This window comes from Pelophylax lessonae (genome assembly GCF_965119305.1).
Source record: "Pelophylax lessonae genome assembly, chromosome: 11".
NCBI classification, from domain to species: Eukaryota; Metazoa; Chordata; class Amphibia; order Anura; family Ranidae; genus Pelophylax; species Pelophylax lessonae.
Window position 1 is genome coordinate 6559569 of NC_138778.1, and position 27322 is coordinate 6586890.

The following is a 27322-nucleotide window of genomic DNA, read 5'->3' on the forward strand; positions in this document are numbered from 1 at the left end:
AATGCATGTAAACGCAATTAGCGCACTGCAACATGCAGAAACGCAAGGGTTAAGGGTCCATTCACACTAGCGTGACTTGTCAGGCGACTTGGTCGCCTGACAAGTCGCGGTTGGTCGCTCGCCATTGAATAGTACAGGACCCGTTCTAATAGGAGTGACACAAGTCGCTCCGACTTAGAAAAAGGGTCCTGTACTACTTTGGGGCGACCTGGAGGCGACTTGCATTGACTTCAATTATATGAAGTCCGTGCAAGTCGCGCCGAGGTCGCGGTGCACGCTGTGCACCGCGACTTCACAGGTCGCCCCACAAAGTCTTGTCGCGCCAGTGTGAATGGGCGCTTAAACAGTCAAACTTCCCTTTACAGGTAAATTGTTTTTATAACATTTGTATCATGTGTGTTTTCTAGATTTATGGTTGATATTCTGTCTTTATAATTTAAAATACACCTATGATAAAAAATTATACCCTTTATTTCATTGTAAGTGGACAAAGTTACACAATCTGCAGGGGATCAAATCATTATTTTCCTCCAATGTACATGTTTTTGATATTAGAAGACAAGTGGTGCTCATACATGTTCATAAGTTGCTGCAGTAGAGCCTTCTTAAAACAGCAAGTACCTGCTTGTCTCACGCCTTCACAAATCCTAACAATAAGGTGATAATTAATCAACTTGGGATATTGGGTAGAGCCATTCAAATATTTCCCTTTTTCCATGGGCCAGCTGTTCATCCAGAACTACTAGTTTATAAGGCACCCTAAGACTCCATAGACACTTGTGAATGGGGCAGTTTTCAATTAGCTGCGGGCAGGAAGCCCCATTGAAAGCTATTGGAGGCTGACCGCTCTTGCAGCTATTTGTGGCCAATCCCAGATAATCGCTCTTGCGCACTGTCTGCGTTCAGGACCAATCATTGCATGAGTGATTACATGTGATTGTCTGTGAATAGCTGTGGGGCATCCCTCTTGCAGCAAACCCTGCTCGGTCTCGCAGTGCTAATCTCAAGCGGCCACATTAGTACATGTGAAAGGGGCCTAATATTATTGAGCCATTTATTACAAATTGCCTACAGCTGTTTCTGTCTTTTTGCCTATTAATGCAGTGTGTGAAAACCATTCCTTCTATGGAGGAGTTCTTGGGCTTCTGTGGAGGAGTTATTGGGCTTCTGTGGAGGAGCTCTTGGGCTTCTGTGGAGGAGTTATTGGGTTTCTGTGGAGGAGTTCTTGGGTTTCTGTGATGGAGTTATTGGGCTTCTGTGGAGGAGTTATTGGGCTTCTGTGGAGGAGTTCTTGGGCTTCTGTGGAGGAGTTATTGGGCTTCTGTGGAGAAGCTCTTGGGCTTCTGTGGAGGAGTTATTGGGCTTCTGTGGAGGAGTTCTTGGGCTTCTGTGGAGGAGCTCTTGGGCTTCTGTGGAGGAGCTCTTGGGCTTCTGTGGAAGAGCTCTTGGGCTTCTGTGGAGGAGCTCTTGGGCTTCTGTGGAGGAGTTATTGGGCTTCTGTGGAGGAGCTCTTGGGCTTCTGTGGAAGAGCTCTTGGGCTTCTGTGGAGGAGCTCTTGGGCTTCTGTGGAGGAGCTCTTGGGCTTCTGTGGAGGAGTTCTTGGGCTTCTGTGGAAGAGTTCTTGGGCTTCTGTGGAGGAGCTCTTGGGCTTCTGTGGAGGAGCTCTTGGGCTTCTGTGGAGGAGTTCTTGGGCTTCTGTGGAGGAGTTCTTGGGCTTCTGTGGAGGAGCTCTTGGGCTTCTGTGGAAGAGTTCTTGGGCTTCTGTGGAAGAGTTCTTGGGCTTCTGTGGAAGAGTTCTGTGAAGAAGCTCTTGGGCTTCTGTGGAGGAGTTCTTGGGCTTCTGTGGAGGAGTTCTTGGGCTTCTGTGGAGGAGCTCTTGGGCTTCTGTGGAGGAGCTCTTGGGCTTCTGTGGAGGAGTTCTTGGGCTTCTGTGGAGGAGTTCTTGGGCTTCTGTGGAGGAGTTCTGGGAAGAAGCTCTTGGGCTTCTGTGGAGGAGTTCTTGGGGACTAAACATAAAGCATAGCCAGACAGGTCATAGTGAGGAGGGTGAAAAGAAAGACACACGAACATGGAGAGAAGAAACCATTCAATGAGATCATGTTATCTGGTGGAATCGTGTATGTTGTGACTGATTTTTGGAACCTCTGTGATGTCACCACAGCGGCGGAATGACCATTTCTAGAATAAGGAAGGTGAAACATTTGGAAAAGTCTTTAATATTTGGGCATTGGGGGTTATTGTCTTTTATACCTTTTATATAGATGTTCCTAGTGGTTTAATGTTAAATTTCATGGGTTTCCCATTTGTACAGTAGGGCACATTGTTCATATTGGGTTTGGCAGAGGTCCCTGCCGGTAGCTGTTTCCCGCTACCGCAGGTAAGAGTTCACCGCTGTGACATTTCCAGCTCTCAGTTTGATCTGAAAGGAACTCCGGGATCCAGACAGAGAGACTATTCTCACAGTGTTACGACAAGCGCTGCGAGGCTTGTTTCCTCGGCTCAGCTTGTTGGAGTGTAGACGGCAAGTTCCTACTGCTCAGGCTGCACCTGTCCTGGCTGTGACTCTGGGAACCGGCTTCTCCTCCTTACCCCGCGCTCTAATCTCAGGTGCCAGCCTCAGGGGACGTGGCAGCAAGAGTTCCTGGCACCAGAGGATTCTGGGTAAAACCCTGCTGTGCACATGCAGGGTGAAACAGGACCTACTGCGCGGCAGCCAATATCAACGGGCTGCCTGGAAAGAAAAAGTGTCTTTATGTTTTATATGTACCATTACTGAGAAGTTACATTAATTATCCCAGAAGAAGACTCATCCCCATCAAATCCAACCTTTCAGTAACTAGCGTTAGGATCGTAACTCTTATGAGAGGCGATATCCGCGTACTTTTATGTTCCTTATTTATCAAGGTAATCAATATTCTATATTACAGGGATACAAATTGTATTTATTTATAACTTCAAATATGAGAATACATTTATTATTCGACTCGCTATAGTCTGGATTTTGTGCCCTTAAGTAAACGCGGAACCGATGGAGATCAGCTGACCTCAGGGGAATTACTGCAGATTGACATTCAAGTCTGGGGTTATATAACTAAGGTGACACTAAAAATATCATTCCAGGATGTGTTCTTATTCCAAAAAATATTCTATGGCCCTTGCCTCCTCCAAATCTCCAAATTCATTTTTTTTTTTGCTGCTCCGATTCAACTTCCTGTTAAAAGGTGGCTACATTCCTTCTCCATGGCCCCACTGAATGTGGGCTTGTAGCTCCCCCACCCCCCCTCTCTTGTTTTCTCCTGAGATGGACTATTGACTATGGACTAATGACCAGTGTCTATGGACTAGTGACTTTGGACTGTAGACTAGTAACTATAGACTGAGTATGGACTAGTGACCAGTGACTATGGACTAGTGACTATGGACCAGTGATGTTGAACTATAGACTAGTAACTATAGTGTATGGGCTAGCGACCAGTGACTATGGACTAGTGACGTTGGACTATAGACTAGTAACTATAGTCTATGAACTAGTGAGTATGGACTAGTGACCAGTGGATATAAAGATATCCCCTGCTCTAGATCATTTATGAATAAATTAAACAGGATTGGTCCCAGGACAGAACCCTGGGGGACCCCACTTTCCACACCCGCCCAATCCGAGTACTCCCCATTAATCACCACCCTCTGTACTCTCCCCTGGAGCCAGTTCTCTATCCAGGTACTCACCTTATGGTCCATACCTACCTTCCTTAGTTTGTACAGTAAGCGTTTGTGGGGAACGGTGTCGAAGGCCTTTGCAAAGTCCAGATACACCACATCCACAGGCTTACCTTTATCTAGATGGCAGCTCACTTCATCGTAGAAGGTTAATAGATTGGTCTGGCAAGAATGATTTTTCATGATTTCATGATGAGTTGATTTCGTTTTGTTATTATTTATTTGATATTCGTTGAAATTTGCTTGGGGGGGGGGGGGGAGCAGGGCAACCTGTACCTTCAATTTGGGGGGGGGGGGTAACCTGTACCTTCAATTCGGGGGGAGGGGGAAGAATCTTTCATCAAGTAGTAAAATATAAATCTGAATATTTTTTGGCAGGACGAGATGCTTATCTGAGCACAGCTGAAGGATGAAGCTGTCAGTGAAGGTTGTTGGTGTAATGTTCCTCTGGATGGGAGCGGTGCGTGTTCACAGCCATTGACTCAGCAGAGAAGTTCCCCCCCAGGGGTGGGGGGGGGGGGGGGAATGGGATCAGTTGTAAAATAAAATTTCACAATGAGTGAATGGGAACTCTTGGTAGTACAGTATGCTAATTCTCCACACGCTGACACAGTGTCATTGATCTCTACTCTGCGGCTATGCAGCTCTTTGCATTATAAACCTCTTTTGCTCTCATAATTTGTAGACTTCTTTTTTTTTTCCGCACAAAAAAGTTTTGTTAGAACTTGAAGTATTTAGAATGAATCGCCTAACTTGTTAATACTAGAATTGCACCAATACCACTTTTTTAAGAACTCGCCGATACTGATTACCGATCGTTTTTGTCATATGACAGTGGCACTGATATGCAGCACTGATGGGCACTGATAGGTGGCACTGAGGGGCACTAATGAGGCAGCACTGATGGGATGGCACTGATGAGGCAGCACTGATGGGGTGGCACTGATGAGGCACTAATATGCAGCACTGATAGGTGGCACTGATGGGCACTAATGAGGCAGCGCTGATGGGCACTGATGGGGTGGCACTGATAAGGCACTAATAGGTGGCACTGATGGGCACTAATGAGGCAGCACTGATGGGGTTGCACTGATGAGGCACTAATATGCAGCACTGATAGGTGGCACTGATGGGCACTAATAAGGCGGCACTGATGGGGTGGCACTGATGAGGCACTAATATGCAGCACTGATAGGTGGCACTGATGAGGTGGGAACTGCGTAGTTTTTTTTACAATTAATTTTTTTACATTATTTAATAAATATATATATATATTGCAGCCGGGCACCCGCAATCTCTCCCCGCAAAGACAGAACGGCTGTTCTGTCAGTTCTCATCACAGGGCTCCTGTGTTCCTCCTATTTAGGAACACAGGTCTCTGTGTTGATCCAATAAGCCCACACCCCCCACAGTTAGAAAACACACCCTAGGCTCACATTTAACCCTTTGATCGCCCCTTGGTTAACCCCCTTCACTGCCAGTGTCAATAGTACAGTGACAGTGCATATTTTTAGCAATGATTACTGTAGTAATGTCACTGGTCCCCCCAAAAGTGTCAAAAATATCAGTTAGGTGTCCGATCTGTCCGCCGCAATGTCGCAGTCCCACTAAAAATCGCAGATCACCACCATTACTAGTAATTCTTATTATTATTATTCAGGATTTATATAGCACCAGCAGTTTACGCAGCGTTTTACAATATAAAAGGGAGACAATTCAGTTACAATACAATAACAGGGGTATACAATGTACAACATACAGGGGTATGCAATGTACAACATACAGGGGTATGCAATGTACAACATACAGGGGTATACAATGTACAACATACAGGGGTATACAATGTACAACATACAGGGGACATTCAATGTACAGCATACAGGGGTATACAATGTGCAACATACAGGGGTATACAATGTACAACATACAGGGGGTATACAATGTACAACATACATGGGGTATACAATGTACAACATACAGGGGTATACAATGTACGGTTAACAGCAAACACACACACACATCATAGGTTGAACTGGATATACTGATGTCTTTTTTCAACCTCACAAACTATGTAACTATGTAATAAAATACAAGAGGATTAAGAGGGCCCTGCTCAGAAGAGCTTACAATCTAATGGGTATAAATAAATAAATAAAAATAGCGTAAATCTGTCTCCTAGATTGTAGACGCGATAACTTTTGCGCAAACCAATCAAAATACACTTATTGCGATGTTTTGTTTTTTTTTTTTTTTACCAAAAATATGTAGCAGAATACAAATTGGCCTAAAATTATGAAAAAAAAATAGATTTTTACATGTTTATATATTGGGAATGTTATATAGCAAAAAGTGAAAAATATTGTTTTTTTTTTTCAGAATTGTCGCTCTTTTTTTTTTTTTGTTTATAGCGCAAAAAAAAAAAAAAAAAAATTTGCACAGGTGATCAAATACCACCAAAAGAAATTTCTATTTGTGGGAATAAAAGTACGTCAATATTATTTGGGTACAGCGTCGCACGATTGCGCAATTGTCAGTTAAAATAACGCAGTGCCGAATCGCAAAAGCTGGCCTGGTCGGGGGGGAAATCCTTCTGGTCCAGAAGTGTTATCTCTTCAGTATTGGGAAATCCCGTATTTCCTCCTCTTGTTACAAATGTATCCCATTCAACAGCCCAACACTTCCGCACACAGCACTGCCGCCATAAGAGACTTCATGGCTTCCCATCTTCTTTTTTTATAGGGAGACGATCTGGAACAATCGGGTGAAGTTCCTGGAAGAGAGAGTCCTCCAGCACTGGGCGTCATTCACTATCTGGAACGCGGGAAAGCAAGGGAGGAAGCTGTACCGGAGTCTGACCCCCAATAACCGAGAGAAGGTTAGCGCAGTGTGAGATCTTCTGCAGCCTCTTCCTGTCTGCAATCACTACAATGAAAGCTGCATGACATTTCCAAGTGACCGGGTGACAACACACAAGCAATATCCCTGTAGTAGTGGTGTCTGCTTCAGTGACCTCCAGCTTCTAAAGGGATCCCACAAGTATAGTTCCATTGGTCCAAGCTGGATCCATTTAACTACTTCCCGACCGCCCGCAGGCAGCCCCTCCTGTGCGAACCGAATCGTCAGCGGGGGCTCCGATTGCCGCCAGCCTCCCGCGATCGCTCCCCGCTGAGAGAGAAGAACGGTCAGCTATTGTAAACACAGCTGACCGTTCTTCTCCCTGGAATGATCACAGAGTGCCTGTGATCCTTCTATATAGGATCACAGGTCTCTGTGATCATCTCAAAAGCCCAACCTCCATACAGCTAGAAACACTCCCCTAGGTACACATTTAACCCTTTGATCAGGTGAGGTCTCTCGAAAGTGAGTGAGTACAAGTACTCCCCCCCCCCCCCCCCTCCCAAATGTGCCAAATGTGACAGCGGAGGAGGGGAGGAGACAAACAAGCAGAGCTTTCCCTTTTGTGAAGTGTTAATAAACCTGCAACTTTAAAATCAGTCTGTATATGCAGTAAAGCATGTTATACTTAATGTAGAACTTAAAGGGTTAATCTTCTGCATTGTGTAAAAAGGCTGATTGATCCTGTCTTCTCTGATCCTCCCCTTCTTCCACTGCCCCCAATCCATCTCCTGATAGTACAGAGCCTTGGGGACACTCTGCACATGCTCAGTTTGGTGTGTATGGCTAGAGCGTTTTTTTCGTCTTGGGAGGGTGCATGTGATCAGCACAGGGCCAATCAGTACTGTCAAGACAGAGGGTCAGGGGTCCTGCAGCCTCATAGGACAGTCTGAGGAGAATGGAAACTCCTCCCAGAAGCTTTAACCAGACACTGATAGAAGCCACAAGACTGCTATATACTGCTGATGGGAAAAGGTATTTAGCAGTTTATATTTACTAAAAATAGTGTTTTTTTTTTCTTGCGGGAACGCAGTTCTGGCACCTCCAGCATAGAATGTATGCAATGGCGATGAGTACTAGAGTGTGCTAGAGGGTCTTTTGATGCTGACTGCTGGGGGATCTATGGTCACTGGGGGATCTATTGTTGGGGGGGTTTAGTGTTGCTGGGGAGGTTTATTGTTGCTGGTGGAGGGTCTACTGTTGCTGAAGAGGGGCAGGGAGTCAATTGTTAATGAAAGGAATCTACTGTTGAAGGTGTCTATTGCTGCTGGGGGGTCTATTGTTGCTAGTAGGAGGTCTATTGTTGCTAAGGTGGGGGGTAGTTGTTTCTGGAGGCTCTGTTGTTGCTGGGGGGTCTATTGTTGCTGGGTGGATTTTTTGTTGCTGGGGGGGGGGGGGGGGCAGTCTTTTGATGATGTGTGCGGTCTATTTTTGTTGGCTGCGGGGAATCTATTTTATTGCTTTTCTTGTTATCAGTGTCAAATTCCATACAGATTACTTGCTTCTGTATTCTTTAAAAGGGATGGTACTGGGAGGTGAGTTGGGGGTGGAAGCAAAGGAAGTCCTCAAAGGTTGGTAGGGGGCAGAGACTAGGGGTAATTCGGAGGGTGGGAGTACCTGCACCTATTCCCCGAGAAGAAAAGCCCGGACTAAAATAATTGCATTTCCATGTTTTGTGTCCTGGGGGGATCAGATATAGTGAATGCAGAGTCCTGGGGAGATCATATATAGTGAATGCAGAGTCCTGGGGAGATCGGATATAGTGAATGCAGGGTCCTGGTGAGATCAGATATAGTGAATGCAGAGTACTGGGGAGATCGGATATAGTGAATGCAGAGTCCTGGGGAGATCAGATATAGTGACTGCAGAGTACTGGGGAGATCGGATATAGTGAATGCAGAGTCCTGGGGAGATCAGATATAGTGACTGCAGAGTCCTGGGGAGATCGGATATAGTGAATGCAGAGTCCTGGTGAGATCAGATATAGTGAATGCAGATTCCTGGGGAGATCAGATATAGTGACTGCAGAGTCCTGGGGAGATCAGATATAGTGAATGCAGAGTCCTGGGGAGATCAGATATAGTGAATGCAGAGTCCTGGTGAGATCAGATATAGTGAATGCAGATTCCTGGGGAGATCAGATATAGTGAATGCAGAGTCCTGGGGAGATCAGATATAGTGAATGCAGAGTCCTGGGGAGATCAGATATAGTGAATGCAGATTCCTGGGGAGATCAGATATAGTGAATGCAGAGTCCTGGGAGATCAGATATAGTGAATGCAGAGTCCTGGGGAGATCAGATATAGTGAATGCAGAGTCCTGGGGAGATCAGATATAGTGACTGCAGAGTCCTGGGGAGATCAGATATAGTGAATGCAGAGTCCTGGGGAGATCAGATATAGTGAATGCAGAGTCCTGGGGAGATCAGATATAGTGAATTCAGAGTCCTGGGGAGATCAGATATAGTGAATGCAGAGTCCTGGGGAGATCAGATATAGCGAATGCAGAGTCCTGGGGAGATCAGATATAGTGAATGCAGAGTCCTGGGAGATCAGATATAGTGAATGCAGAGTCCTGGGGGGATCAGATATAGTGACTGCAGAGTCCTGGGGAGATCAGATATAGTGAATGCAGAGTCCAGGGGGGGGGGGATCAGATATAGTGAATGCAGAGTCCTGGGGAGATCAGATATAGTGAATGCAGAGTCCTGGGGAGATCAGATATAGTGAATGCAGAGTCCTGGGGAGATCAGATATAGTGAATGCAGAGTCCTGGGGAGATCAGATATAGTGAATGCAGAGTCCTGGGGAGAGCAGATATAGTGACTGCAGAGTCCTTGGGAAGATCAGATATAGTGAATGCAGAGTCCTGGGTTTAGTAACATTTTAAAAATTACCAATAATCAATAGTAGTTACAGAATATTAAGCCTCAGTAGCAGGAACTCCTCCGGTAGCCTCACAGCTCCGGTGAGAATCCTACATCAGACATTCCTCCTCATACATTTTCCTATAGTGACAGGTTACATTTATCCCTGAAGCTAATAAGGCGGAATCAGCTGAAGCAGCATCATTGCTTCCTGAGCAAGCTGCGGCCTTCTGGGAGATCGGCCTTCGCCAATTTCCCAGGTTGTCAGTACCTCTGATATATCACCGCCCTCCTCCCCTCTCCAGATTGTATCTGTCCTCCCATATACCTGTCCTTCATCTTCGCACTGTACTGTAACACTCACCCACCTGCTGGTAATGACCCCCCTCTGGAATTAAGGACGACAAATGAAAAATCAGGTCTTGAATTTTTTAAAGTAGAGTTGAAATTGCAATTTAATATAAAATTCCAGACTCAGTACGGAATAGATGGAATGTCGGAACATTTTAAAATTCGTGTTCACCTTGAGATGATTTGTAACTATGGGTGGGTTCTAATTATTATTATTCTTATAATACAGGATTTATATAGCGCCAGGAGTTTGCACAGCACTTTACAACATGAGGGCAGACAATACAGTTAAAATACAATTCAATACAGGAGGAATCAGAGGGCCCTGCTCATTAGCGATAACAATCTAGGAGGAAGGGTCAAGTGATAAAAAAGGTAATAACTGTGGGGGATAATCTGATAGAGAAAATAAAAGTTCAGTTGCTAGGTGGGGGCAGGATAAGCCTCTCTGAAGAGAAACGTTTTCAGGGATCATCTAAAAGCAAACAGACTAGGAGATAGTTGAACAGATTGGGGTAGGGAGTTCCATAGGATAGGAGAGGCTTGGTAAAAGTCCTGAGGTGAACATGGGAGGAGGTGACGAGGGAGCCAAAGAGCTGGAGGTCTTGGGAGGAACGAAGAGAACAGTATTTTAGGTTAGTGATGTACCTGGGGGGTCCAGTTGTGGATGGCTTTGTAACTTTGTAAGCTGTTGTTAGTATTTTTAATTTAATTTGCTTTGTGAGTAGAAGCCAGTGGAGGGATTGGCAAAGAGGGGTGGAGGACACTGAATGAAAACCAGTGGAGGGATTGGCATAGAGGGGTGGGGGGCACTGAATGGAAGCCATTGGAGGGATTGGCAGAGAGGGGTGGAGGACACTGAGTGGAGGCCAATGTAGGGATTGATAGAGAGGGGTGGAGTGCACTGAATGAAAACCAGTGGAGGGATTGCCAGAGAGGGGTGGAGGACACTGAATGGAAGCCAGTGGAGGGCTTGCCAGAGAGGGGTGGAGGACACTAAATTGAAGCCAGTGGAGGGATTGGCAAAGAGGGGTGGAGGACACTGAATGGAAGCGAGTGGAGGGATTGGCAAAGAGGGGTGGGGGACACTGAATGGAAGCCAGTGGAGTGGTTGGCAGAGAGGGGTGGAGGACACTGAATTGAAGCCAGTGGAGGGATTGACAGAAAGGGGTGTAGGACACTGAATGGAAGCCAGTGGAGGGATTGGCAGAGTGGGGTGGAGGACACTGAATGGAAGCGAGTGGAGGGATTAACAGAGAGAGGTGGAGGACACTGAATGGAAGCCAGTGGAGGGATTGGCAGAGAGGGTGGAGGACACTGAATGGAAGCCAGTGGAGGGATTGGCAAAGAGGGGTGGAGGACACTGAATGGAAGCCAGTGGAGGGATTAACAGAGAGAGGTGGAGGACACTGAATGGAAGCGAGTGGAGGGATTGGCAAAGAGGGGTGGGGGACACTGAATTGAAGCCAGTGGAGGGATTGGCAGAGAGGGGTGGAGGACACTGAATTGAAGCCAGTGGAGGGATTGACAGAAAGGGGTGTAGGACACTGAATGGAAGCCAGTGGAGGGATTGGCAAAGAGGGGTGGAGGGCACTGAATGGAAGCCAGTGGAGGGATTGGCAGAGTGGGGTGGAGGACACTGAATGGAAGCGAGTGGAGGGATTAACAGAGAGAGGTGGAGGACACTGAATGGAAGCCGGTGGAGGGATTGGCAAAGAGGGGTGGAGGACACTGAATGGAAGCGAGTGGAGGGATTGGCAAAGAGGGGTGGAGGACACTAAATGAAAACCAGTTGAGGAATTGGCAGGCACAGAGGGGTGCAGGACACTGAATGGAAGCCAGTGGAGGGATTGGCAGAAAGGGGTGGAGGACACTGATTGCAAGCCAGTGCTCCCTCTGCTTTTCAACTTTCCCCATTCTCCTCTCTCCCTCCTGCCTGTCTCCCTTTCCCAATTCCCCTCTCCCCCCCGCTTTTCTCCCTTCTATTGTTTTCCTCTATCCCCCTTTCCCTCTCCCTTCCCATTTCCCCTCTCCTACCTGCCAGTCTCCCTCTCCCATTCTTCACCTGGCCCTTCTCCTTTCCCCATTCACCCTCTCCCCTCCTCATTCTTTTCCTCTCTCCCCTCCTCATTCTTTTCCTCTCTCCCCTCCTCATTCTTTTCCTCTCTCCCCTCCTCATTCTTTTCCTCTCTCCCCTACTCATTTTTTTCCTCCGCCTGCCTCCCTTTCCCAATCCCCCTGCCCCTCTCCTTTCCCTATTCTCTCCCTTCCCCATTCTTTTTCTCTCTTCTCCATTCCCCTCTTTCTAATGTCTCTCTCCTTTTTCTACTCTTCATTGTCCCCCTACCTCTTTCCCTTCCTATTTCTCTCCCCCCCCCCCCCCAACTTATCTCCCTTCTCCATTCCTCTCTCCTGTTCTTTCTCTCTTCCCCTCTCCTCCTCTCCCCTCTTTGTCTCTCACCCCCAGTTGCTCTATGTCTTTTATTTTCCCTGTTCTTCGTTTTGTTGTTCCCCTACATGAATAACACATTTCATTCTGAACATGATACATAGGTGTTACTGGGCTGTCTTTCCCCAATCCTAAATCTGTCTGCTTCCAATTACCCCTCCAAACCTGCCATCCCCTCCTGCTGACCTTTTCCTCACATTTGCTTTGGCAGAGCTCATGGACTGCAACATTAGACGCCTTTCACAAAGGTTGGAATTATAACTTTCAGCCTGATATTTTCTTACCCCTGTGCTTAAACCCAATGATTCACAATCTTCTAGGTCTGCAGAAAGAGGCCCATCCACATCCATCATGGTGGCCATTTTGTTCCAGGGCTGCCTCTTGTACAGTGGGGAAAATAAATTATTCATCCCCTGCGGATTTTGTAAGTTTGCCCACTTACAAAAAAATGAAGGGTCTATAATTTTTATCATAGGTGTATTTTTAATGATAGAGATGGAATATCAACCAAAAATCCAGAAAAAACACATGATAAAAATGTTATAAATTGAGTTGCAGTTCAGTGAGTAAAATAAGTATTTGATCCCCAGGCAAAACATTACTTAGTACTTGGTGGAGAAACCCTTGTTGGCAAGCACAGAGGTAAGACATTTCTTGTTGATGGTGACCAAGTTTGCACACATCTCAGGAGGGATTTTGGTCCACTCTTTACAGATCTTCTCTAAATCCTTAAGGTTTCTTGGCTGTCTCTTGGCAACTCGAGGTTTCAGCTCCCTCCATACATTTTCTGTAGGATTAAGGTCTGGAGACTTGCTTAATGCACTTCTTCTTGAGCCACTCCTTTGTTGCCTTGGCGATATGTTTTGGTTCATTGCATGCTGGAAGACCCATCCACGACCCATCTTCAGTGTTATGACTGAGGGAAGAAGGTTCTCATCCAAGATTTTACAATACATGGCCCCATCCATTGGCCCCTCAATGCGGCAAAGTCAGTTTGTACCTTTAGCAGAGAAACAGCCCCAAAGCATCATGTCTCCACCTCCGTGCTTGAATGTAGGGATGGTGTTCTCAGGGTCATAGTCAGCATTTTTCTTCCCCCAAACATGATGAGTTGAGTTAATGCCAAAGAAGCTCAATTTTGGTCTCATCTGACCACAGCACTTTCTACCAATTCTCCTCTGAATCATTTAGATGTTCATTGGCATTACTGTACATGTGCCTTCTGGAGGAGGGGTACTCGCCGTGTTTGGAGGCAGAAAGAAAATGACTATGACCCTAAGAACACCATCCCTACAGTCAAACATGGAGGAGAAAACATTATGCATTGGGGCTGTTTCTCTGCTAAAGGTACAGACCGACTTTGTCACATTGAGGGGCCAATGGATGGAGCCATGTATTGTAAAATCTTGGATGAGAACTTTCTTCCCTCAGCAGGAACACTGAAGAAGGGTCGTGGATGGGTCTTCAAGGATGATAATGACCCAAAACATACCGCCAAGGCAACAAAGTGGTTCATTAAGGTGATGGAGTGGCCCAGCCAGTTTCCAGACCTTAATCCTATAGAAAATTTATGGAGGGAGCTGAAACTTTGAGTTGCCAAGCGACAGCCAGGAAACCTTAAGGATTTAGAGAATATCTTTAAAAAAGAGTGGACCAAAATCCCTCCTGAGATGTGTGCAAACCTGGTCACCAACTACAAGAAACATCTTACCTATTTGCTTGCCAACAAGGGTTTCTCCACCAAGTGCTAAGACAGTTTTGCTTGGGGATCAAATACTTATTCTACTCACTGAACTACAACTCAATTTATAACATTTGTATTATGTGTTTTTTCTTGATTTTTGGTCTCTACCATTTAAAATGCACCCATGTTAAAAATTATAGACCCGCCATTTCTTTGTAAGTGGACAAATTTACAAAATCTGCAGGGGGATCAAATCCTTTTTCTCCCCACTGTAGAGAGAAAAGGGAAAGCTGGGAAGAGTTAAGGTTCTGTTGTTGCGTACAGAATGCTATAGGAGCTGCATTTATGTCATCCCTAATCTGGTACAGATCACACAGCTGCTGAACAGCTGCAGATAATCCCGTCACTTATTGCTGAAGAGGCTGTTGTGTAGGTGAGCACTCCTCCAGCTGGAAGCCGTCTCCGTAGATGGTACCTCGGAGTTGTACGGTTTTGTGTTGCTAAGTACTATCAAAACATCCTTGTGTAGCTAAAACATTGCGAAGCGATGTTCCTGTTAACATTTTGTAGGGAATGAGGCTGAACAGGCCCCAAAATTTCACAATATTAACAAAAATATTATACAGGTCAGAGATGGAAACCAAATGCTGCTGGACAGACGGCAGCCAATGGAAAGAAATGTGGAGTCATTTACTAAATACTGCAAACGTTAGACTAACCCTCAGTGTGTGGTGAAGATTCGGAACAATTTTAGCAACCAGAATATAAAGTTCTTTATGGATAGTCAACTCCTATCCTAATATTGATCAGTGGCTGCAAATTAACCACTGCAGTAGGGAACAGACTCTTAAGGCCTGTTTCAGCTTGTGTAAGAGTGTGAAAAGCAGGCTTTGATGAAGATTTTAAAGTACCATTACTTACAAGCTGCTAGCAGGCTTCAGCACTCCTTGAAAGTCTGCTGAAGCCTGCTAGCAGCTTGCCTAACTACTTTTCCTACTAGGCACATTTACCCTCTTCCTGCCCAGGCATTTTTTCAGCTTTCAGCGCTGTCCCACTTGGTATCAGGACAATATCCCCCCAGACAATATCCCCCCGGACATTATCCCCCCCGGGCAATATCCCCCGGGACAATACCCCCCCGGAAAACATCCCCCTGGACATAATCCCCCCCCGGGACAACATCCCCCCGGATAATATCCCCCCGGGACAACATCCTCCGGGCAATATCCCCCCGGAAAACATCCCCCAGGACATAGGGTTAGGGTTAGAGGGGGGATATTGTCCAGGGGGATATTGTCTAGGGTGATATTGTCTGGGCGATATTTTGTCCTAGAATCGTCACTTCGATCTTCTTTAAAGCGGAGATCCACCCTCAAAAGTGACTTTGGCCCATCCGCTTGCTCTGTGTCACCTGAAATAGAATTGGATAATGAGGATTTTTTTTTTTGTTTACTTACCTTGTTTTTGAAGAAAATATACTTACCTTTCTTCCTCTTCCTCCCTCTGGGGACACGGCCGCCGCCATCTCTTCCTGGCTTGCATTGATTCCTGGGAGCTGAACGTCATCGCTCCCAGGAGTCAATGTGCCTGCATCGGCCCCGCGCCGTCACTTCCTGCTTGCATTGATTCCTGGGAGCTGAACGTCATCACTCCCAGGAGTCAATGCGCCTGCACTGGCCCCGCTTGTCACTTCCTGCTTGCATTGACTCCTGGGAGCTGAACGTCATCGCTCCCAGGAGTCAATGCGCCTGCACCGGCCCCGCTCGTCACTTCCTGCTTGCATTGACTCCTGGGAGCTGAACGTCATCACTCCCAGGAGTCAATGCGCCTGCACTGGCCCCGCTTGTCACTTCCTGCTTGCATTGACACCTGGGAGCTGAACGTCATCACTCCCAGGAGTCAATGCGCCTGCACTGGCCCCGCTTGTCACTTCCTGCTTGCATTGACTCCTGGGAGCTGAACGTCATCGCTCCCAGCAGTCAATGCGCCTGCACCGGCCCCGCTCGTCACTTCCTGCTTGCATTGACTCCTGGGAGCTGAACGTCATCACTCCCAGGAGTCAATGCGCCTGCACTGGCCCCGCTTGTCACTTCCTGCTTGCATTGACACCTGGGAGCTGAACGTCATCACTCCCAGGAGTCAATGCGCCTGCACTGGCCCCGCTTGACACTTCCTGCTTGCATTGACACCTGGGAGCTGAACGTCATTGCTCCCAGGAATTAATGCACCGGCCCCGCTCGTCAGTTCCGGTGCAGGCGCATCATTGCCTGCTTAACAGCTTCTGGGCATGCCGAAGCTGTGCAGGGATGACGCGCCTGCTCCGGAACTGACGAGCGGGGCCGGTGCAGGGCATTCTGGGACCGAAGAGGACACTGAAGAGGACGCCCTGGCTTCAGCTGCCCACACCTGAGATGGTAGCTCTGGATAAAAAATTTTCAAGGTAAGTATTTCTTCTAAAAGGTAAGTGCAATCTGGGTCAGTTCAGAGGCTATCCATTCTGAAATGCACTAGCCCTGACTGTCCAGGGGGTATTTTTATTTAAAAAACGTTGCTGAGGCCGGAACTCCGCTTTAACTAAACAAGTTGAAGATAGAAGCTGATTGGTTGCAAATGCACAGCTACTCCAGATTCTGTTTGCTCCCGTTTCGATAAATTCCTCCGCTCCCCCACCACCAGTGTGTCTGTGTAATTTTGATGTTCCTGGTGGAATTGGGAATGGAAGTGGCAGGTTGCATGGCTTTTTTGTAGGGAGCACACAAGTTGCAGCACCTACAGTGTTAAAATACTGAGTAGCTGTCCAGAAATGCAGCTTCCCCGGTCCTGGCTCCCATCCCCAGCCACGATATTAAATCCGAGAATCAGTCTATCCCCAGGAAATGGCAGAAACAGGAGTGCTGGAATCCGTACAATGTGCGTCAGGTGAGAAATAACTTACATGAGGTCAGCATCGCTCTCCCAAGCCATCTTCCTAGACTGTGATTGTTGCTTTCCTATGGCAACGCTTGTCCACGCGATGCGTTTTACAGACCCCCGTCCAGCCGTTCCTTCACACCTGCTCCGGGCTGCACAGTTGCGGGAGCTCCGGACGATTCCCCCGAGGACACAGAAGGGAACTGAATTATGATGAAAGATCCTCTGCCGGGGATAACTGGATTAACATACACAGAGGCCTGGAGATTGGACCCCCCCCCCACCGCGCTCTCATTCCTCTACCCTTCATTTATATTATTACTTCTCACTGCCAGCTCCACGAATCGCCAGACAGAAAGCGCTAAACCTGACTCATACCGGGGTGAGCGCTGGCTACCCTTTTAATGGCCAAAACAGAACGGTCCCAAAAGAGGTGAAATACCGTTCAGCAGACGGTCTGCATTTCAATTATTGGAATTATTGTTGAGTTACCATTCTGCAGTGCCGTGACTTCTGTGTGCTATGTTATCTACCAAGCATGTGCAGCAGATGGAGGAAGCACAGTGACTGGGGGGGGGGGGGGGGCAGTGTATGGAAACCCTACATCTATTTTTCAGTATGTTTGGCATCATGCTTTTTTTTTTGACTGTTTGTTCTTTGTATTGTAAAGGATGCTTTCTATTGGCAGCACCCTGAAGAGCCGGACCGCTGGTCTCACAATGAGTGCAACTCTCTGACACGCCCCCCTGCACAGTGCTCCAATCAACAACACCTGCTCAGAAAGCATGAACATTTTTGATTGGAGCACTGTGCACAGAGAGTGTTTGGGCTGCTGTTAGAAACCATGGGGCCCCATACAGCTAACCTTACAGACCCCCCCCCCCAAAAAAAAATGACCACAGTTTACCATGCTTCAGGTATGAATGAACACAGGGAGGGATACCGATCACTCATTGTGTTCATTCAGGAAAGGAAGGGGGCTGGTAAATGAGACATATTTACTGGACCTTTCCCCCACCCTCCATTCTGAAAGATCCTGTTGTGTGCTTGCAGCTCCCGGTAGGAAGGTGAGGAGGGAAGTCGGCAGCACTGCGGGGCCTGGGCAGCAAGGGGAAACATGGTGCTTGGGGAGTGCTCAGGGTGCACCGAGGGGGCAAATGCTGGAACCGATCCCCGGTATGGCTCTCTCTACAGCCAGCAAGAGGGAGAGGAGAAGAAGCCAGCTTTCAGCTGCTGCAGAGAGAGCCATACAGGGGATCGGTTCCAGTAACTGCCCTCCCCTCACCGTGCCGATCACCCTCCCTGCTCACATCCAGTTCACCCAGCTGTGTGGACCCCCTTGCTGGCCTGGGCCCCGTACAGGAGGACTAGCGGTACCCCCTTATGCATGGCCCTGCCCGCTGGAGACCCAGACTGCTGTGCTGTGTGTGCAAGAGCAGCGGTCCCCCTCTCCAGTGTGCTGCTGACAAAGGGTAGCTTTTTTGGTATGAGGCACATACACTTAGTAATAATGTAGTGCACAGGCTGCATTGGTCTGGCAGCTTAAACCCGGGTTCCATTCTCTGGTAGGCACACAGCATTTCCACACACACTTGGGTCAGTAAAAAGGCTTGGCAAGTCTTTCTTTTTACATTATTTTTTTTTTGGGGTATAACTTGGATAGGGTGAGTGTGAGTCTAGGCATACCCCAATAACTGTAAACCTGAAAAGAGGACACTACCTTTGCACTTTCGGGTGAAAGCATCCCCTTTGAAGTGTATAGATGAATGCTACCAAACAGATGTACAGTCCTAAATGTACTAAGTAGTAGCTAGTGAACCCCCAGAACAGCTAAAGTCTTTAGATCTAGAAGGCTGATACTCACCATGTACAGGGTCAGTCAGCTTCAATACTCCGGCAGCCTTTATCCTGGATCTTTGAAAAGTTTTCAGAGAATGCTCCTGAAGGATATAACAGAGGTTCCCCCAGCCAAACCATAGCTAGGACCCAAAAGAACGTGGTTGCAGATCCGGTCAGATTTTTTTCCGCAGACCTCATAAGGGTACAAAGTTGCATGACCACGCAATTGTCATTCAAAGTGTGGCAGCACTGAAAGCTGAAAATTTGCCTGGGCAGGAAGGGGATAAGTGCCCGGTACTGAAGTGGTTAAATAGCTCTGCTATTAGAACCTTAGGAAATGCCTTGAGGTTTACTGGATATTTTCTTGAAGAGACAGTCAACGAATGTATGAGTAGTTCCAGAAGACTTTTGGAGCCGTGCTATTAGAACCTAAGGAAAATTCTTGATATATACCGGAGATTTTCTTGAAGAGACTGTCAAATGATGCAAGAGTAAATCTTCAAGAACTTCAGAGCTCTGACATTAGAACCTTAGAAGAAATCCTGAGGTACTGGACCGTTTATTCAAGAAAATGTCCAAAATGATATATGAGTAACCCTTGAAGACCTCCAGACCTCTATTAGAACCTTAGGAGAAGTCCTGAGGTACACTGAACACTTCCTTGAGGAGACGGTCACATAAAGTATGAGTGAATCCTGAAGGCCTTTGGAGCTCTGCTATTAGAAACTTAGGAGAACTCTTGAGGTATACTGGAGATTTCCTTGTAGAGATACATGAATAAATCCCGAAGACCTTAGGAGCTCTGCTCATATATGAAAATGCTTGAGATATACTGAAGATTTCCTTGAAGAGACGGTCACATAAAGTATGAGTAAATCCTGAAGACATTCGGAGCTCTGCTATTAGAACCTTAGGGGAAATCTTGAGGTATACTGGAGATTTCCTTGAAGAGATGGTCCAAAGATGGATGAGTAAATCCCGAAGACCTTAGAAGCTCTGCTGCCATATGAAAATTCTTGAGGTATGCTGAAGATTTTCCTGAAGAGATGGTTACATAATGTATGAGTGAATCCTGAAGGCCTTTGGAGCTCTGCTTTTGGAACCTTAGGAGAACTCTTGAGGTATGCTGGAGGTTTCCTTAAAGAGATGGTCCAAAGATGCATGAGTAAATCCTAAAGACCTTAGGAGCTCTTCTATTATTTAAATTCTTGATTTATACTGAAGATTTTCTTGAAGAGATGGTCTAATGATGTATGAGTAAATCCTGAAGTCCTTCGGAGCTCTGCTATTAGAACCTTAGGAGACCTTTTGAGGTATACCGGAGATTTCCTTAAAGAGATGGTCCAATGATGGATGAGTAAATCCTAAAATCCTAAAGACCTTAGGAGCTCTGCTATTATGAAAATTCTTGAGGTATACTGAAGAGTTTCTTGAAGAGACAGTCACATAATGTATGAATGAATCCTGAAGGCCTTTGGAGCTCTGCTTTTGGAACCTTAGAAGAACACTTGAGGTATATTGGAGACTTCCTTGAAGAGATGGTCCAAAAGATCCAAAGATGCATGAATAAATCCTAAAGACCTTATTGAGGTATACTGAAGATTTTCTTGAAGAGACGGTCCAATGATGTATGAGTAAATCCTGAAGACCTTCGGAGCTCTGCTATTAGAACCTTAGGAGAACTTTTGAGGTGTACTGGAGATTTCCTTAAAGAGATGGTCCAATGATGTATAAGTAAGTCCCAAAGACCTTTACTTTTTTTTAATGTATTTTATCAGTGGGACAGTATGTATAACCATACAGGTTAAAAGTAATCAAAAAGAACAGTAAAGCTTTCTTAGAATGTTCCATCACATATCCCGAAAATTTGAGGACTATTCCTCATTTCAAGACAGTGGGTGGAGCCATTCAACTTCTTCCTTCATACCCCAACAGCCATATGCCCATCCGCCCACAATATGTATTTTATCAGATATTCCGGTAGCCTTGTGCCATGTATTGTGTGCCTCTGCTGTACACATTTACAATTTACAAAACCCTCAGCAGTTGTTTTGAACCACACTGACCCCCCGAGTCCTGCGGCTCCCCCTGTCTGTCCTCGGAGTGGGTGGTCTATTTGTTTTCTCTGATTATTTTTCTAGCACATGTCTGCGCTCCACATTAAATAAGCAATTTGGAAATGAGATGCATGGTTTACATGTTACTGTTTACACGTCACAGCAGCTCTCGTGGCAGAGTGCGTCTCCAGCGACGGCCGCACCTCGTCTGTCTCAGATCTGTTTGTTTTCTTGCTGTGTTTTCCTTTTTGTCCATCAAATTTGCTTTGCAGCGCACGCCGGTGTACGTCACCCCGGGACACGTAGTCACCGCCAGGCCCACTGTGTACTTTACATCTGTCTGCACAGCTCAGTGTACACAACTTCCCGGCATGTGAGCAGAGGAGTGGTCGGCACGCCTGGGTCGCTGTGGTTGTACGCCGTCACGGCAAAGCTATGAAAGGTGTTTATTTTACTGCAACTTATCCCCCCCCCCCCAAACAAAGTTTCTCGCCTGGGCAAAAATAAAAAAGATCGCAGAAAACAAGGAAAGATTTTAAAAATAACCTCCCAACAGTCCGGGTTGTAGCACGACTGTCCCTGTTTTTGGGATTTGTCAGATTAACACAGAACTCCAGGCAGATAGATAAGACGCACATGAATGCAGTTCTCTAATAATTAAAGCAGAATTCTAGCCAAAAATAGCAAGATAAAAATTAATAGGCAGTTATAATATAACAAAACCATGTTTTATTACTTTTTTCACTTTCAATGCAGAGATTTCTCCTGCAGTACTTATTTCTGCCTCTAGATGTCCTCAGTGTGATGCCCAGCATCATTCAGCCTACTTCCCCGGATCCCAGGTTGTCCCAGACCCACCCCCAGCCTGCGACTGAAAAGCGAAAGGAAAACCAGCACAGGGGGGGCGGAACCGGGCGGGAAGTTCAAAAAGAGTACACAAAACATGAAATGATACATTGTAATCTGTTAGGACTACATTACTCTGTCAAATCATTTCACCTCAGTTTTGTCCCTAGTGCTTTGTCCAGTGCCCTGCCTTCACTTTTACTATTTTATTCCTTTTATTTTTATTAATGATTTTTTATTAATTTAATTTATTAATCTATTAATTTATAAATAATAATTCGTATTCACTTTTATATTGTAGGCCTGTAATTCTTAGAAAAAAACCCAGTCAAACAACAGATTTCCATGCAAAGCAATGTACTGCTTTGACATTCAAAAATACTGACAAACCGACCGCCAGGGAGGTTAAGGGCAGAGGAGGAATTCGGGGTCTTATAGATGTCCCCATTCTTCTGGATTGATATTGCTGACCTGACTTCTAAAAGGTATCCTCTATCTCTGGGTTACTTACCTGGAGCAAGCATGCAGCCAGGAAAGTCTGAACTCCTACCTTGGTTCTGTGTTGGTGACTAGCAAGGAAAACCTAGACGAGGATGGCATCATGGGGTTTGTATGAAGATGGAAACATGGGGTTTGTATGAAGATGGAAACATGGGGTTTGTATGAGGATGGAAACATGGAGTTTAGTATGAGGATGATAACATGGAGTTTAGTATGAGGATGATAACATGGGGTTTGTATGAAGATGGAAACATGGAGTTTAGTATGAGGATGATAACATGGGGTTTGTATGAGGATGGCAACATGGAGTTTAGTATGAGGACTGTGGAATGACTCGTCTTGCACCCGTCACTGCTGAGCATTGAATGGATTTGCTTTTGATTTTTCTATAAGCAATGGGGGGAGATTTATTAACACTGGAGAACTCAGAATCTGGTGCAGCCAATCAGCTTCTAAGGCTCCATGTACACGGGACGCTGGAAATGGCCGTTTAGGAGCAGTTGGGCGTTTTTTTCAGAAGCCCCTGAACCCACCTACATTTTATCTTATCTGCCCATGTACACCAGGTCGTTTACAGTCATTTGCAGGCAGTTGCGTTCAGGGACTGTTTTTAGAACGCAATTATTTGCGTTCGAACGTGTGTTTCCCGGCGTTTCAAACACACAAACGCGTCCGAACGCGTCTGAACACGATGACCCGCGTTTAGCGTTCGCGTTTTTCCATTTTAAAGGGGAATAATTTTTTTGACCTCTAGGAACGCTTCTAAACGCAAACGCCCGCAAACGCTGCTAAACGCCCGCTAAACGCGGGTACAAACGCGACCGAACCGACATTTCAAACGTCCTAAAAATTCCAGCATTCAAAGGGACTTTTAACAACGTCCCGTGTACATGGAGCCTTACTTCTACTTGTTCAGTAAAGCTTTGGCAATAAAACCTGGAAGCTGATTGGCTCCCATGCACAGCTGCACCGGATTCTCAGTGCTCCCCCATGTGGCCGGATATTGGAGAGGTCCTCGGCACACGGAGACTGACGGCCTGTTGTTTGTGTTGCAGGTTGTGGCGTTCTGCGATGTCGACTGCAAAAAAATCTGCAAAGGTTTCTACACACACGAAGAGTCTGAGGTGAGCGATTCTTCTGTCCCAGTTCGCATACACCCCATACACACATACTCATTGGTCCAGATATTTGTCACCAGAAATGATTAAAGCTGAATTCCAGGCACAGAAACTTTTATATAAATACAATGGCCAAATAGGATATAAATCTACTCTGTGTGCACCAAATATATTCACAAACCCAGATATTACTTTGTAAAAGTAGCTGTGGCGCCATCACTGCGCTGTACATAGCCTGTGCAGAGAGTAGAGCTGTGGGATGGGCCCAGCAGGCTCCACCCACTACAGGAGGGGGGCGTAGACAAGACCAGTCACCCGACACAAGGAGAGAGGGCTGTGGGAGGAGCCCAGCGGGCTCCACCCACTACAGGAGGGGGTGGAGACAAAACTAGCCACCCGGAACAAGGACAGAGAGCAGAGCTGTGGGAGGGGCCCAGCAGACTCCACCTACTACAGAAAACTACAGGAGGGGGCAGAGACCAGACCGGTCTCTCTGCACAAGGAGAGAGAGAGAGAGAACAGAGCTGTGGGAGGGGCCCATCAGGCTCCACCCACTACAGAAAACTACAGGAGGGGCAGAGATGAGACCAGTCACCCTGCACAAGGAGTGAGAGCAGAGCTGTGGGAGGGAATCGGCAGGCCCCACCCACTAAAGAGAACTACATGAGAAGGCAGAGACAAGACCAGCCCCCCTGCACAAGAGGGCAGAGCTGTGGGAGGGACCAGAAGGCTCCACTGGTTAGAGAGTTCACCCCTCTGATGGCGGGGGTGTCTTTGCAACATCTTGGCAACAAGGAAGGACCACTTACATACCTCCTGAAGCCTAGCTGAAAAACTCCCAGAGATGGCATAATCCCGTCCTGCCTTGTTGCTAGGACGTTGCTAAGACACTCCCAGAAGATTCAGACCTCCTCCCATGCACTTTATCTCCCCTGTGGCAGTAGCTGTGAGCTGAGCGGTGCTGTGATGAGAAGATAGTGGACCACCCATGTGCGGTGGTTTTAGAGCTCACCCCTCTGATGGTGGAGGGTGAGCAGTAACAGCTAGGAGTGTCTTAGCAACGTCCTGGCAACAAGGCAGGAGGGGAAGATGCCACCTCTGGGAGTTTTTCAGCCAGGCTATAGGAGGTATGATAATGGCCTACACCAGTGATGGTGAACCTTGGCACCCCAGATGTTTGCCATGTTGACCTACACCTATAGCAAGGGTAATATTCATTTGGTCAAAGCTGCACAGTTTTGTTTTTAACATTTTAACTTTTCAGACGCTCCTCATCTGCATTGGCAGTTTTTTTTTGGTAAAGGTGAAGTAACCATTTTAAAAAGAAATGCCTTTTCCCCCAATCACCTTCCAGGACGGCAAACCTGGAAGTAGGCCTGCCAACCTGGAAGATTCCCAGAAACATTGTTCCCAGTAAGTGTAACTGGGATTTTACTATTATAGTATGTGCTGGGCGCTAATGGTGCTGAACTGTCATGGCCGCCGCCTTCATCTTCTGTGCACCAATCACCTCCAGGGATAAAATTAGCCCCCATTCTGTATGGAGAGAACACTTTCTGTACAGCCGCACGGGGGGGGGGGGGGGGGGGGGTTGTAGGACCTGAAGTGGTCACAGGAATAGCACAGCGGTAAGGTGCGGGTGATGGGACACAGGCCTTGTCTGTTATCTACTGTGCTGGAATTCTTCCACTTCTACACAGAGTTGTCTTATCGGGGCCTACACGGACGCCCGTACTGTAATGTCCCGTGTACCCCCCCCCCCCCCCCTCCCCCATTATCAGTCTATGGAATGACCTAATGCTCTTCATTTTTCAGCTTTACTCACAAAGAACTAAGCAATAGCATGCAATGTCAAGCTGCAGCTGCCAAAGCCAGCAGAATATTAGCATGCATAAAGAAAGGGATGTATTCCAGAGATAAAACTATAATCCTTCCACTTTATAAAACTCTGGTCCGACCACATCTGGAGTATTCTGTCCAGTTCTGGTCGCCAGTCCTCAGGAGGGATGTGCTGGAACTGGAGAGAGTCTAAAGAAGGGCAAATAAACGAAATAAAGGGATTGGAGGACCTTAAGTATGAGGAGCGTTTGCAAGCGCTTAATTTATTCTCCCTGGAGAGGAGGCGCCTGAGAGGGGACATGATAGCAATTTACAAATACCTCAACGGTGATCTAAGCATAGGAAAAAAAAAAACGTTGGACCTAACTGACTAAACTGTTCTAAATAAGATTTTTGTTTGGTCATTTCTGGCACACAGATTCAAAGCTGCATTGGAGTTAGATGCTGATTGGTCGGTTAAGGGCACACACAGTTATTTTCAGTTAGGCTCCATTCACAATCGCGCGATTTCCAGTGTGACTTTGGATTGCTACACTGATGCAGCTTTCAGCACAACTTTAATTCAACTTTACACTCAACGAATCAAAGTCGCATCAAAGTAGCGCAGACACCTTTTCAAAATCGCACAGATTTGAAGAGGTGCCATTGAAAAGAATGGGGTGTAACTTGTCATCAAAGTCACATGGCAAATCGCACAAATGTGAATGGAGCCTTAGTGTGATAAATAAGGGCTGTCCATGAGAAGCACGGCTTCAAAATCTTGTATATTGAAGTTCATGAAGATAAAAGATCACCACACCAGTAATAGCAGAGCCAGAAATAGTTTATTATATCATAAGCAGAATATACGGGTTTAGCAATACCCCCTTCGTGGGGGCTGGGGGTGCTGTATGGGAAAGATGGCGGACTCAGGGTTCAGGAATGAGAAGTGGTTGGTGATAGACTGGAGAAAGGTTGGCTGATCCTGTTGGTCGTTCTAATGATCCAATCATGTGCAGCTGAAGAGAACATGTGAGGGTATAAAACGGGGGGGGGGGGGTTGCATTGCTGACTTGTATTGTAAAGGTGAAAGTTCCCGGCTGTCATCCCGATCCTCACCACACCTCCCGCAGCCAGTAATGTCTTCTGTCCGTCTCGTTCTCTCCTATGATTATACCAAACTTCTGTTTTTTGTTTCTTTCAGAAAAGACCAAAGCCGAAAATTCCTATCCTCCATTTTAAAGAAGCCAAACCGCCATTTATTATCTGCGTCAAACTGGTAAGTGAGGAGATCTGGAATGCCGAGGCCTGTGTACCCCATTATTCTGTATACCAGGGTTCTGTGGGGGAGACCAATGCAGGTGACTGTGTACCCCATTGTTCTGTACAAGAGAGTTCTGCCAGGAGACCAGGACAGGAGGGGGCTATATACCCCATTTTGTATACGAGGGGCAGGAGGTGGCTGTGTACCCCATTATTCTGTACAAATGGGGTTCTTTCAGGAGACTGGGACAGGAGGGGGCTATATACCCCATTTTGTATGTGAGGGACAGGAAGGAGCTGTGTACCCCATTGTTCTGTAGAAGGGTGTTCTGTGAGGGAACTAGGGCAGGAGGTGGCTTTGTACCCCCAGTATTCTGTAGAAACGGGGTTCTGTGGGGAGACCAAGCCAGAAGGTTGCTGTGTACCTCCAATATTCTGTATATGGGGGATTTGTGGGGAGACTGGAAAAGGAGGAGGTTGTTGTATACCCCATTGCTCTGTATATGAGGGTTTTGTGAGGAGACTGAAGCAGGGGGTAGCTGTGTACCCCATTAGTTCATACACGAGGGTTCTGTGATGAAACTAAGGCAGGTGGTGACTGTGTACCCCATTAGTCCATATACAGGGGTTCTTTGAGGGGATTATGGCAGGAGGTGGCTGTGTATCCCATTAGTCTATATATGGGGGCTCTGTGAGGAGATTGGGACAGGAGGAGTCTGTACCCCATTAGTGTATGTATGGGTGGTCTATGACAGGATTGTGGCAGGAAGTGGTTACATACTGCATTGCTCTGTAAATGGGGGTCCTCTGAGAAGACTAGGACAAGAGGTGGCTGTGTACCCCATTACTCTGCATATGGGAGATATTGAAGGAGACTGGGGCAGGGTGTTCCAAGGCTCTGTACCAAGTCTCTCTGTATACAGGGCTTCTGGGAGAAGCCTAGGGCTGGTGGTGAATGTGTACCCCATTATCTCTGTATATGGAGGTTGTGTAAAGAGTCAGGTGGTG

The 27322-nt window shown here is 46.6% G+C and overlaps 1 protein-coding gene across 4 annotated transcripts in view; it reads left to right on the plus strand.

The window, feature by feature from the left end:
• The window catches only part of B3GNTL1 (UDP-GlcNAc:betaGal beta-1,3-N-acetylglucosaminyltransferase like 1), a 387185-nt gene that overhangs the window by 351692 nt on the left and 8171 nt on the right, over positions 1-27322 (plus strand). For 3 of the 4 annotated variants that reach the window (XM_082272696.1, XM_082272695.1, XM_082272697.1), the window contains 3 exons: positions 6457-6592; positions 23171-23239; positions 26256-26330. In XM_082272696.1, coding sequence (XP_082128822.1) covers positions 6457-6592; positions 23171-23239; positions 26256-26330 — 280 coding nt within the window. The remainder of the gene's footprint in view (positions 1-6456; positions 6593-23170; positions 23240-26255; positions 26331-27322) is intronic. The other variant, XM_082272698.1, reaches the window with a different exon arrangement.